General features: G+C 51.8%; 5 protein-coding genes across 5 annotated transcripts; 3 read left to right on the forward strand and 2 right to left on the reverse strand.

Moving 5' to 3' along the window:
- Positions 1-66: 66 nt before the first annotated feature.
- BBK36DRAFT_1134195 (glutamyl-tRNA synthetase) lies at positions 67-2,061 on the forward strand (the record flags this gene model as incomplete). The annotated part of the gene is made up of 2 exons (XM_024892224.1): positions 67-440; positions 505-2,061. The coding sequence occupies 2 exons, from the start codon at positions 70-72 to the stop codon at positions 2,033-2,035; spliced, it is 1,902 nt and encodes a 633-aa protein (XP_024752704.1). The 3' UTR covers positions 2,036-2,061.
- Positions 2,062-2,505: 444 nt separating this feature from the next.
- On the forward strand, positions 2,506-6,827 carry BBK36DRAFT_1111668 (hypothetical protein; the record flags this gene model as incomplete). The annotated part of the gene is made up of 6 exons (XM_024889725.1): positions 2,506-2,989; positions 3,039-3,661; positions 3,734-4,540; positions 4,636-5,716; positions 5,767-6,361; positions 6,461-6,827. The coding sequence occupies 6 exons, from the start codon at positions 2,506-2,508 to the stop codon at positions 6,825-6,827; spliced, it is 3,957 nt and encodes a 1,318-aa protein (XP_024752705.1).
- A 263-nt stretch (positions 6,828-7,090) lies between these two features.
- BBK36DRAFT_1111228 (sure-like protein) lies at positions 7,091-8,067 on the reverse strand (the record flags this gene model as incomplete). Its single annotated transcript, XM_024889683.1, has 2 exons — positions 7,091-7,809; positions 7,887-8,067. 2 exons carry the CDS (start codon positions 8,065-8,067, stop codon positions 7,091-7,093), a joined length of 900 nt encoding a protein of 299 aa, XP_024752706.1.
- Positions 8,068-9,924: 1,857 nt separating this feature from the next.
- On the forward strand, positions 9,925-11,148 carry BBK36DRAFT_1109701 (hypothetical protein; the record flags this gene model as incomplete). Its single annotated transcript, XM_024889503.1, has 1 exon — positions 9,925-11,148. The coding sequence occupies one exon, from the start codon at positions 9,925-9,927 to the stop codon at positions 11,146-11,148; it is 1,224 nt and encodes a 407-aa protein (XP_024752707.1).
- A 125-nt stretch (positions 11,149-11,273) lies between these two features.
- BBK36DRAFT_46735 (FAD/NAD(P)-binding domain-containing protein) lies at positions 11,274-13,034 on the reverse strand (the record flags this gene model as incomplete). Its single annotated transcript, XM_024898111.1, has 5 exons — positions 11,274-12,158; positions 12,212-12,515; positions 12,583-12,741; positions 12,821-12,908; positions 12,980-13,034. 5 exons carry the CDS (start codon positions 13,032-13,034, stop codon positions 11,274-11,276), a joined length of 1,491 nt encoding a protein of 496 aa, XP_024752708.1.
- Between the last annotated feature and the right edge of the window lie 81 nt (positions 13,035-13,115).

Consider the following 13,115-nt stretch of genomic DNA (forward strand, 5'->3'; position numbering starts at 1 on the left):
AGTCACGAGAGGAGCTTGTCTTGCTTCTTCTGTCTTCATCGCCATTTGTGTCATAATCAGCCAAGCAAAATGAAGCACGAGGAGCTCGAAGCCATCTCCGGCAAGCTGGCCGGCGACTTCCGCACCATTGAGCCCTTTCTGAGGGACCTGGACAAGCACCTGACGCTGCGGTCGTACCTTGAGGGCTACACTCTTGGGGAGCTCGAGACCAAGATCTGGCAGACTCTGCGGGCCAACAAGGTCGCCATTGGCTTCATCCGCAAGAATGGACTGCCGAACCTGACCCGATGGTTCACCTTCATCGAGCAGTCGCATCCCGAGATCCAGGAGGCCCCCAAGGCCGATGCTGCTGTCAAGGCTACCAAGGGTGGTGCCAACTATAACCTCGCCCTCCAGGACACCGACAAGGGCGTCGTTACTCGATTCCTACCCGAGCCTTCGTATGACAAACACCCCTTTAACTCACAGATCTTTCCTTGTTCATCACTTCTAACACTTGTCCAGTGGCTACCTTCACATCGGACACGCCAAAGCTGCCCTGCTCAGCGACTACTTTGGCCATGTTGCCTACAAAGGCCAGATGCGCCTGCGACTCGACGACACCAACCCGGCCAAGGAGAAGGAAGAGTTCCAGGATGCCATTGTCGAGGACCTCGCCCTTATGGGCATCAAGCCCGACAGCTTGACTTACACCTCCGACTACTTCGACTACTTGTATGATATGTGCAAGAAGTTAATCTCCATGGGCCAGGCATATGCCGACGATACCGACCAGGAGACGATGCGTAGCCAGAGAATGGACGGCATCCCTTCCAAGCGCCGTGACCGAACCGTCGAGGAGAACCTGCGGATCTTCGAGGAGATGAAGAAGGCATCTGAGGAAGGTCTGGCACACTGCATTCGTGCCAAGATCTCTTTCGACAACCCCAACAAGGCCATGCGCGATCCCGTCATCTACCGATGCAACGTCGAAAACACTCACCACCGCACCGGCACCAAATGGAAGATGTACCCCATGTACGACTTTGCATGCCCCGTGGTTGACAGCTACGAGGGAGTCACCCATGCTTTGAGATCCACCGAGTACACCGACCGAAACCCTCAATACCAATGGTTCATTGACACCCTCAAACTGCGCCAGGTCCACATGTGGGATTTCTCTAGAATCAACTTTGTCAGGACTTTCCTGTCCAAGCGTAAGCTGGCGAAGCTGGTTGATGCTGGATTGGTGTGGGGCTGGGACGACCCCCGAATGCCCACTATCCGTGGTATTCGACGACGTGGAATGACCATTGAAGCGCTGCGGGACTTCATCATCAGGCAAGGCCCCAGCCGCAACGTGGTCAACATGGACTGGACCACATTCTGGGCCAACAACAAGAAGGTCATTGATCCTATCGCTCCCCGATTCACAGCTCTTCTGAGCAAGGACCTGGCCAAGGCTGCCGTGACCGGAGCGGAGGCTCCCGCCGCCGTTTCCACTGAGGAGCGACCCAAGCACCCGAAGAACGCGAGCGTTGGTACGAAGAAGGTCATCTTCTCGCCTAGTCTTCTCATTGACCAGGCCGATGCCAAGAGCTTCAAGGCGGACGAGGAAATCACTTTGATGGGCTGGGGCAACGCCTTTGTTCGGGAAATTTCTACATCGGATGACCCCGTCACCAGCTTCAAGCTTGAGCTCAACTTGAAGGGAGACTTCAAGAAGACCGAAAAGAAGATCACTTGGCTGTCTGCCGAGGGCTTCAAGCTGGTCCCCGCTGAGCTGTGGGAGTTTGATTACCTCATTACCAAGGACAAGCTCGAGGAGGAGGACAACTTCGAGGACTTCCTGAACCCCAACACTGCCAGCATGGAGGATGCCGTCTGTGAGGCCGGCGTTGGTGAGCTGAAGAAGGACGACATTATCCAGCTCGAGCGAAGAGGATTCTACAGAGTGGACAAGGGCATGAACGACTGGGCAGAGGGCGAGGCTGGATTGAAGGGACCAAGAGTCGTCCTCTTCAGCATTCCCACCGGTAAGACTGGCCCTAAATAGGAGAGCATATAGTGAATGAAAATGAGGCGAAGTCAGCCGAAGTATTTGACCAAGGGACGATCGACCGGGGAGTTCAGGCACCCAGGTTACACAAAAACCAACCTGCTATGCGCTGCTTGTTGTGTTTGTGAGTGGCCAATTGGATGACCAAGGAACCGCGTCAGTCTTGCGGCTGATTGAGCGATGTCCAATCATTGGGGCAGTTTGTTGCAGGAGGGGCTCACAGCCTCATCACGGGAATCATGCCTTGAGAGCCTAACCTTCGATAAGTGATTGCACGGTGCTTCATCTACTGCTTGTGCTAAATGCACTACAAGGTGAGCATTTGTGGTCGCTTTCTGTGCACATTCTTCGGGATTCTCTTCTCAGTTGGCCTCTAACGCTACTACATACTTGAATCTCATCGCAAGATACCTTGCTCTGACTGATCTCCACGACGTCACTCACCATTGAACTTCCCCACCTCAACAATGAGCGAGCGGAAACGTTCGGCAACAGCAATCGGACAGTCAACTACAAAGCGCATTCGCCTTGGCGGCTCATTAGAGGATCAAGCCGCAGATGCAACGTTTGGAGCAAACTTTCGGCCCTGCAATCTGACGAAGGATGCTTTCACCGTGGGATGGATATGCGCTTTGGAGATCGAGTTGGCTGCATCCGTAGCTATGCTGGATGAAGAACTTCCGACTTCATCACAGATTTATGGCGATCCCAACACCTACACCTTGGGGCGTATGGGTGAACATAACGTCGTGATGGCATGCCTCCCAGCAGGAACGACAGGTACGAATGCTGCAGCGGCGGCAGCGACCAACATGATGCGCAGTTTTCCGAACGTCCGCTTTGGCTTGATGGTGGGCATTGGAGGGGGAGCTCCGGGAATGCCTAGCGATGACCCGCGAGAGGATATTCGGCTTGGCGATGTGGTGGTTAGCTGCCCTACTGTTGATTCTGGTAAGGGAGTATCTGATTTCTTTGTTCTGGATTGTGGCTGACGTCGCAGGCGGTGTTCTACAATACGACTTTGGCAAAACCATGAGCCAAGGCAAATTCGTCCAGACTGGTTCGCTGAACAAAGCGTCACTGGCAGTGAGAACCAGCGTATCGACACTGCGAGCACGCCATCAGAGGGAAGGAAGCCAAATCCCGACACATATCGATACCATGCTACGGTTCAATGGAATGATGCGTGGGCGTTTCGATCACCCTGGCCTGGAGCAAGATCAGCTATTTCGAGCCGAATACAAACACATTGAAGGCGAATCAACATGCGAGTGCTGCGATAGGGGAGCTCTATTGAGTCGACGGCCTCGTCAGGACAAAGACCCCGTTATCCATTATGGCCTCATCGGCTCGGCAAATCAGGTCATGAGGCATGGCTTAACCCGAGACAGGCTCCGGGAAGAAAAGGGCATCCTCTGCTTTGAAATGGAGGCCGCAGGACTTATGGACAGCCTCCCATGCCTTGTGATTCGGGGCATTTGCGATTATGCCGACTCACACAAAAACAAGAAGTGGCAACCCTATGCGGCGGTAACAGCTGCTTCATACGCCAAGGAGATTCTGTCGGTTATTCCTGCTGCTGAAGTAGCTATCCCGTCCGACCTGAACCCCTCTGCTTTATATGTATGTGTATCGCGAACAGGAGGTAAAGGAGAGAATATCCAGACAAATTTGCTGACGAGTATATGCGCGCAGGATACGATTCGGTCGACTGTTGATGGAATGGAGCTGGAACAATTGCTTCAGCTTCTGCCGGCACTGGGGCAAGAACAACGCTTACCTGAAGTACCAAAACTTGACCCAGACGACCCTTTATTTGCCTGGGTGTTCAGCAACATGGACTACCGGTCTTGGATGTCTGCCGATGGCCCGCCTGTCCTTTGTCTTTTGGCTCCTCCAGGTCTCCAAATATCCCGAGCCTCATCCTGCGTTGTGGAACAGCAAAAAAAGTCTAATCGCCTTGTTTTATCCTTCTCATGCCCAAACATCGTCAGAAGCGCTCATGTCACTAGCCAGTCATTTGCGTATGGGGACATCAGCCTCTCAGCCGCCCTCATTTACACATTCTTGAAGCAGATTGTGCACTTTTCGCCCATCTGCAAGAAAATACTCATCATCCGCACGTTTTTTAATGAGCTACTGCAGAAAATCTTTCAGAATGAAAGTATCCAAAAATGGCTCAACGATGGTTTTCACAGGAAGGGATCCTTCAAAGGACTGCAGGAACTCCTGCGCAATGTGTCGGCAGAGGACCTTTTGGACGCTTTTAGAATAATTCTGGATGGTTTAGAGCAACGACCTTCCATGATTGTGCTCGACGGAATCGACGCAGGAACTGAGTCGGATTCAATTTTTCGCCATGTCAGCATACTTCTGAACGACCTTCACCGACGGAACACGAATACCAAAGTATTACTTACAGGTCAAGCGCCATTGAGTGTTGAGAAATACTTTCCGCGGGTTTTGCAGATCGAGCACGATAAAGAACGAAATGGTCTGTTTGTAATCTGGCCTGGGTCTCGTCTTAGATTATACTGACAAGAATGGATGTAGAGTGTTTAGCTAGTCTCTACTTTGAGAACACACGTTATGGCAAGATCTCAAAACAACACTGCGGCTCCTTCGAGTGGATTTGGGCACATAGCCAGTATGAAAGCTGGTCCGCTCCGGAAACTTCACGACTTCTCTATATCCAAGGAAAACCTGGCAGTGGCAAAAGTACTCTGACAAAGTACTTTGATCGCAACCTCCAAACCAAGGAGCCAGCCGCCAAGGGAGCTGTCGTGGCAAAGTTCTTTTATAGCTTTCGAGACGGCGAACTTCAAAGGAGCCACTTCAATATGCTCCTCGCTCTCCTTCATGACATCGTGTATCAGGACGAGGCCTTCTTCTATCATCGATGCCAATTCGAGTATCGCCTTCAGCGGCAATGCGGCCCTGACATAATCTGGGACTACGAGTCGCTGAAGAAAATACTAAGATCATTACAGGACTATCCCACATCAAAGAGATTCTACCTTGTTATTGATGCAGCGGACGAATCCGAGGAAGTAGACAGACGGAATGTCTTGAGCCTACTTTACGACATATGTTCCAAAATGAAGTACTGTGTCGTCAAGATATTCATTGCAAGCCGACCAGTCGCACAGTTAGAAGCCCGCAGGGACAAAGCTCTCGACTTCATCAGACTACAAGATGAGATATCGTCAGATATCGCCAAGTTTGCAGATTCTTTACTCCAGGGTCTTGACCTGACCCATCTCCTTGCGCAAATGATCGACTACATACTCAGAAATGCCCACGGAGTGTTTCTTTGGGTTAAACTGGTCGGAGAAGAGCTGATAAGATTCCACGAGGATGGATACTCTGAACAGGAAATGTTCGAAATGTTGAAGCAAATTCCTACCGAGCTCAAGGACGTCTATGCGCGAATGCTCGATAAAATGAAAGCCAACAAGTTGTGTCTGTCGCATGGCTTGAGGATGCTTCAGTTTGTGATCTTCGCAAGGCGACCTCTTACGGTGGACGAAGTGCTTCATAGCTTGGGTGTTCCCGATAGTTTGGATATCGATCCGGCACTGGACCTCTCTGATGACTCATTTGAGAAACGAGTCCCAACGTCTGAGAGATTGATCATCTCTTGTGGGGGTAATTTTCTGGAGATTAAGCAGCACAATGGTATGAACTCATCCCTTTTACTCGCCAACATTATAATTGATAGTCTCTAGACAAAAGGACGGTTCAAATCATACACCAGACTGTCCGCGAGTTCTTTCTCGACGCTACCGGGGTTGCAGCTAAATCCGAGTTTCGAATCGAAAAGGCACATGCAAGTCTCTGCCTGGCCCTAACTTGCATCCGATACCTTACGATCTGTGCAGCCGGCGCGTCCAAGAGAACTTTCTCCAATACACCACGCGGGCTTCTGGAGTTTTATGACTACCAAGCGCAGTACCTGGACACAAGGCCTCTGGCATCCTATGCGCTCTGCTATATGCAATGTCACATTGATGACTGTTGGGATGACGTTCTGAGGAGGACCAACATGCAACATCTCGTTCCCCTTTTGAGGGAATATCGTTTACATTACCCCGTTGATCCCTTGACGACTAGCCTAGCTGCTTTAGATCCTAGACAGGCTGATCCGAGGCAAAGACCTAGTGAAATCTTACTGGCCGCTGCTCGAGGTGGCTTTGCTGTTGCAGTTAACACGTTACTATCAGCCCGGGCGCGTATCAATCACGTGGACGCTTCTGGACGCACCTCCCTTTCGTGGGCTGCTCAAAATGGGCACGAGGCTGTAGTGAAGTTGTTACTCAGGAGGTTTAATGAGCACCGCAAGGCTCATTTGAGCAACCTGCGACAGCACCGTGCTTCCTGCATCAGGCGCATAATCATTTGGGAAGAACTTCATCCCTGGAGTTACACCGAGGTCGACTTCGTCGATCATTCCGGCAGCACGGCGCTGTCGTGGGCTGCCGGGATGGGACGCAAAGCTATAGTGAGGCTGCTGTTGGCGAACGGTGCCAAAGTCGACCTGCCGAGTTCCCAAGGTGCCGCGCCGCGTCCGTGGGCTACTAGTGGTACTTTTCTGTCTTTGAGGGACTCCCTGCTCTCCAGAGTGCGTCGTTGTAGCAAGTGCGGTTTGAAATCGGTGCCCCCTTGGCTGCGTGATCACGAGATGGTTTCAGATGAGCCAGAGCATGTATGTAAAGGGAGAGACGATCGTAACAAGCTGCACTGGGTCCTTTCGAGTAACGGAAGCGCTGTTGCTAGGCTAATGGGATAGGATGGCGAGAGCGGTATATGCTGTTGTTCCAAGCATACTAAGACCATGGCAACTGGTGAGTTAATGCTCAACAAAGGAAGTGTTGTTCGCCATGACAGCCGAGATTTTCAGTAGCAGATCTGCTAAGAACTTCTATTATATTTCTATCCCGCACCCCAAGACCAAATGTTACAATAATGTGACACATGTTTATACGTTTCCTCTCATGATAGTGTTCGATACGAGCGATGCCACTGTACAGGTATCGTTGACATGGGGTACATTCAGTTAGGTAGACAATTCAGCATATCACGCAGCTTTTCAAGCACCACGGCCTGCTTGCTGTTGGGCGCAGTAGTCTTGTCCTGAGCGTTGCCGACACTGACGGAGATGAAGCATCCGCCGTGTGTGATGACGGTCAGCTCGGTAGGCAGGCGATTCCCGCCACAGAGGTCGACATCTGGTGGCGAGATGATGCCCGGGTTGATACGGCTGAGAACCCATTTGAAGCTGGAGAGGTCGGTGCAGTTGCCCTCGACTTTTGGAAAATTGACGTTTAGGAAGACGTCTGAAGGGAGGTACGGTGTTCCGGATGAGATGATCTTGTTGGTCAATTGAGTGGCGAGTTGGCCGTAAAGGATGCTACGGAGAGGCGTCGGGTCCATGTCGAAGGGCGCTCGACCGACAGATGCTGCGGAAAAGGCGATGGAAGGGATGCCGGCGCGGGCGGCGAATGTCGCTGCGTTGACAGTTCCTGAGAAGGGGAGCTGGACGAAGACGTTTGTGCCGACATTGATTCCGGACACGGCGAGGTCCGGGCCCGAGCCGTTCCATAGCTGGGGGCCGAAGGTGGTGATGCCGTACTTCATGGAGGTGACGGGGAAGGAGTTGACCCAGTTGAGGTCGGGGCGGGTGGCGTTGTAGCCTGTCGGGCTGCCGTTGGGGAGGCAGGAGTTGTATTGGCAGGGATCATTTCGGGGAGTTGGCGATGCGTCACTTGAGCCTGACATATCTCGGGTGTCAATGAACGGTATCAGGGGTATGCAGGGATGTGTGCTTGAATGAGATTGGAGGGCTTACCGGTTCCTGACTGGTCTTCTGCTGGGGCAGAGAGGACGACTTCATGGCCGGCGGCGATTAACGCGTCGTTGAATGATCGGATGTAGGATTCGGCCCAGCCGTCGTCGTTTGATTGGACTATGCGTGCGCATTGGGCCGCGAGTGCTGAAATGATGATGGAGAGACATGCTGAGCGTCTCATTGTGAAGGATTGACGGAAACGCGAGGGACGTTGGGAGATGGCGCGTTCCTAAAGAATCGAAGCGCGACAAAGTATGAGATGAGAGAGAGGGGAAGAGGAACGACGCGTTGGTGATGGAGGGCGCTGGAAAAGTCGGGTAATGAAGGGGAGTTGAGTGATGGAGATGCCCGACTTTGGAGGTTAGTGGGCCGTGTGGGTTGTGTGTAAGCACACGGCTCAAAATGGAAAGAGCTGGCATGCGGCAACTGCACAATGTCGTTCCGCGTATCAATTAACGATCTCAAAAGATGAGAAGAGTACCTAAGTATTTAAACAGCGAAAGGTGAAATAAGTATACAATAGAGAAACAAATTGATGGTTGAGGTTCTCCAGCCCTCAATATTTGACTTCGGGAGCTTTATGTGGAAAGAGGAGTGAGCCTTGCCTTGGCTCTCAGGTGCCGTCCAAATCCTGAAAATGAATAATCATAGAAGTTCAAATACCTACCCAGCGAAGAACTGACCATAGTAATGGTAAGAATATATTGAAAATGCAGGAATGTGTTTGCTAGAGCAAGACGAACAGAGGTCTGCCCTAGATTGAGTACTCGAAGTAAAATTCGGCGAGAACCTCGTTTTCGGCTTCCTCAGTTTCCAGCTTAGAAGTCAGAGGCAAGAAGCCTTGTTCATCATGGATCAAATTTACGTAAATTCTCAGTTATCCGAAAGGTACCGTGTAATTTGCAATGGCATATGGACACTTGCCTGTAGATGAGCTTAAGAAGCAGGCGAGCAGGAACCCGCGCTAGACGATAGTTGGGTTGAGCTTGACCATGAGATAGACTGAAACTCCGCCTGGGCTCGAGACAGAAGAATTGCGTGCAGCTATCCGTTGATCCAAGACTCTATGTCTGTACTGGAGACTTTGTGGCCTAGTTTGGTATCCCTCACCGCCATCCGAATAGCCCCGGCCAGTTATCATTGCTCATCTATGAGCTGGTGGATGGATTCGGGCAAGCATCATATTCCTTAAGCCGGAGACTCCCGTCCATTCTCTGACTCCCGGAGACGCTACTACGCTGGTGCTCCTATGGAAAGCGAAGCTACTCTTTCAAAAAAATGAGGAAGAGTCAAAATAAGAGCTGGTGGAATTTGGGGACGCCACGATGGCTTCATTGGGATGGTAGTCTGCTAAGCCTCCTCGATAAAGTTTCCTCTTCTGATCCCAACAATTTCGAGCCTTAAAGTTCCATGCTGTCTACCAGCCGTACTTCTTAACTTTTAACGATGGCTTCATTCTCTTCCAATAACCAAGCCTCTCCCCCTCTCTATGTCCACAATGGCGTTGATAGTTTCCTCTCTATCAAGGATGATTCAAGCAATGTGGTCGCCAGTCTCAAAGAAGTAGACTCCAAGCTGAGAGGCGTTTCAAATGAGTTTACTCTAGGCCGTATCAAGTGGCCTGAACAGTGCCTCTTATCTTGCTATGGAATCCGGTTTTACGGCACTCTTTGTGGCTAGACGTATCTAGGCATACTACTTTTTGCTATAAATGTAGCCGAATACCCTCCTTCCAGCTCTTTTTCTTCCCAGCCCAACTCATACACTCTTCTTGATGTCCCCGACGTGACAAGCAGACCCAACACCAACTCTTGCACGCCGAGGCCCCAATAAGCCTTTTCCATCCGAACCGTTTGCCATGGCTCACAGAGAAGGAGAGCAGGCTGGGCCGCCACCAGCCGGAACATTCTCCATCCACATAGAGGCGATGGCCGCGACTGAGGACATGGAGGCGCAAAACTCCCCAGCAAGACCGCCGGTCGCCTACTCACGACGCGATCGCCACCCGGGCGCTTCCCAGGATGCCTTGGTTGAGCGAATGAAACGAGTCCGCATAATCATAAGCGGCCTCGAGTATCAACTGGAACAGCTGTCATTTCTGAAAGTGGACGGCAACGAGGACGGCGATGGCACACTCGTTGAAGACGAAGCCTCAGGTTTGCAGTGGAGGTATCTGCAGACGACGCTTAGCATCGAGCTGGCGAAGAACCGACAGGAGGAGATTTTGCTGGAGCGCCAGCTCCTCCAACGTGAAAAGGCTGTCGGCCTGGTCTCACAAAAGAAGATGGAGTCAATCCTGTCTTCGCAGATCTGGCGTTTTGCGTTGAGCGGAGGCGATCTCTGGCGCAACTTGAAGGAAAAGCTGCAGATTGAGGACCCCTCTGCAGCATCGCTGAGGCACTCTGCGGAACCTATAGGCATCAGGCGGAAGTTGGTGGGGCTGTATAAGGAAGACGACGGCCTGGAGAGTCGAAAGCAGCCCGTCAACTGGCATGCCGATGCCATCGAGTACTACTCTGCCAACCCGGTGGATCACGGGAGGAGCAAGGATGAAGGATGGTGCCACATCACCGGAACGTGGTATCACAACCCCATTAAGCCGACGGCCATTGTCCCCTTTCACATGGATGCGAACAAACTGGCGGAGCTGGTCTTTGGGTCCATCGCCGCATCGGTATACTCGCCTGCCAACGCACTGCTGCTGAGGCCGGCTTTCTACTGCTGGCTGAAGGAGTACAAGTTTGTCATTGTACCGGCGAATTGTTACGAAGGAATGATTACGCGATGGAGGCTGGACATCATCGCCCCCGACGAGGATAAACCCGGATTTCTGACTCACGAGTTCAGGGGAGGGACATACAGCGAACAGATTGACGGCAAGGAACTGACCTTCTTGGGCGAGAACCGGCCTGCCACAAAGTTTCTCTGGTTCCACTTCCTCATAGCCCTCGTGCGCATCAAAGACCTGGGACGCGCGAACTGGCGACATGTTTGGGCCCGGTACTACCATGAGCAACCCTTTCCGAAACCGAGCAGCTACATGAGGAGGTCCGTCGTTCGGGCATTGGCGACTTATTTCGCGGTACCGGATATGAATGTGGTGGAGAGCTGGGTGTATAATCAGGGATTTGAAAGTTACCATATTCAGGACGAGTTGGTCAAGAAGGAGATTGCGCGACGCGTCCATCTGCTTGTTCTGGAGGACTCTGGCAATCCCGAAATCTCTGAGACTTGGGACGGCATTTGCTACGCCGATGGCTGAGTATGTTGCGGCAGTTAGCCACGATGTACAATAGGATGCTTCATGATAAAGGGGGTTGACTTTAGATCAGAGTAGAAGCCAACAATAAAGATCCTAATGGCCATCAAGAGCATGCCTAGTGCCTTTTATATGAAACCGAGAACATCACGTTTTCTGCCGTCTACCACGACCCAGTCATGGCTTTCTGCTCGTCGACCGTCCGAGTCCTTCTTGCCATCATCCCCTCCTGGCCTGTATTTCTTGAGGTTCTCAATAGCCCATATCATTTCCTTTGTCAGCGGCGGTGGAATCCTTCCTTCGCCTGTCAATGTCCCCAGCCCAGACAGCTTAAGGAAGCCCTGCAGCCATTCGTGCGTTTCGCCATCGTCCCATGAAATGTCGTGGAATTTGCGATGCTCCCTTCGTGTGAGTTCTTCTCTTGCGTCTGCCCAGGCTTGTTGCTCCGATACTGGAGGGAGAGGGACTGGATTGCGGTTGGCAAACAGGCGGGCGAGGGCAATGGCCTGGTATTCGAAGCTGCGGAAAGTCAAAACGCGAGGCAAGCCGACTATTCCGAGGTTCGGGTAGTCCTGGAAGAATGTGTGCCAGTAGCTTTTTACTAGCTGTCCTTTTCTGTCATGCCAGAGGGGCTGGCCGTTCTTCTTTGCGTTCCAAAACGGATATGATGGCTTGTATCCGGTACAATAGATGACTGTGTCGATATCGTCCAGGTATGTGCCATCTTCAAAGACGATTCTGCCACTGGGAAGGTACTCTGAGATCACCGGCTTCCATTTGATGCCTGCTGGAGGTTCATCCCCCTCCCACCAGATCTTGGATCTCCTTGACTGATAGATGGGGAGCTGAGCTGTTGAGACAAGCTCGCGGCTGATGTCTGTTCCTGATGCCGAGTTGCCAATCACGAGCACTCGTTTGTCCTTGTAGATACTGGGCGATCTGTATGTTTTGGAGTGGACTATGCGCCCGGGATACTTTTGGATGTATTCCTCCAGTCCCTTGACATGCGGTATCTGACTTTGTGAGTAGGCAGTTTGCTGAGCTGTTGGAAATGAATAAAACGTACAGTTGGCACAGAGTAGTGGCCGTTTGCCAGAATGAGGGCGTCAAATGTTTCCTCCCACCAGATGTCGACGTTTCGGAGGGCGTCGTATTTTCTGAGGGTCAACTTCCACTGCGTTGAGCCATCATTGGAGGGGTGGTTAATCTTGAGAACTTCCTCGACAGTTGTGTTGAGAACCAAGAATGAATCCGTCTTGTGCAGCGCAAAGTAGTTTTCGATGTATTGACGTGGAATGTGGTGAGGTGCAAACGGGCCGTATGGAAAGCGAACGTCTGAAAAGGACATGGCAATCTCGGGCACGTTTGTACTTGTTTGCAAGGATGTTGTCAGCTTATAGTTGACCTACAACTTGTATGACTTGCTGGGAAACGTACGTTAGTGAGCTGTAGATGGGCGTCTTGGAGAATCTCTCCTGCTCATTGTGCCGAGTGACTGCAGGAAGACTCTGGGGAATCTCGAGAGGAGGGTCGGTTTCGGCCGGCAACGCCCCCGGCCGGACGAGGATGTTGGGCTGAACTGCGGGATCGTATATCCTGAGATGGATGACGCGGACAATGAGCATTCATAAACATCTTCATATGCTCCGTGGTCATGGCTCCAAGTCAGTCTTACCATGTTCCTCCTGCAGATTCGCGCCTCTCGAAAACGCGGATATAGTCGAACACTTCCTCGGCTTTCAGCGCCGCCGCCGTTACCGCTCCTAGACGCCCGCATTAGTAATTGTCGTCCGTCTCCATGCTCACGGCTTATATCCGCTGGTTGATTGATTACCTGCAGCTCCCGCGCCAATGACGGCAACCGACTTGATTTTATTTCCTCCGCCCATCTTTTCCGGTGCCTCAAGTATCATAGACTACTAGTATAGCTCATTGAGAAAGGGACTGCAATGAGGGGTTTGGGAGATTCA

The sequence above is a fragment of the Trichoderma citrinoviride genome (genome assembly GCF_003025115.1).
Source record: "Trichoderma citrinoviride strain TUCIM 6016 unplaced genomic scaffold BBK36scaffold_2, whole genome shotgun sequence".
NCBI classification, from domain to species: domain Eukaryota; kingdom Fungi; phylum Ascomycota; class Sordariomycetes; order Hypocreales; family Hypocreaceae; genus Trichoderma; species Trichoderma citrinoviride.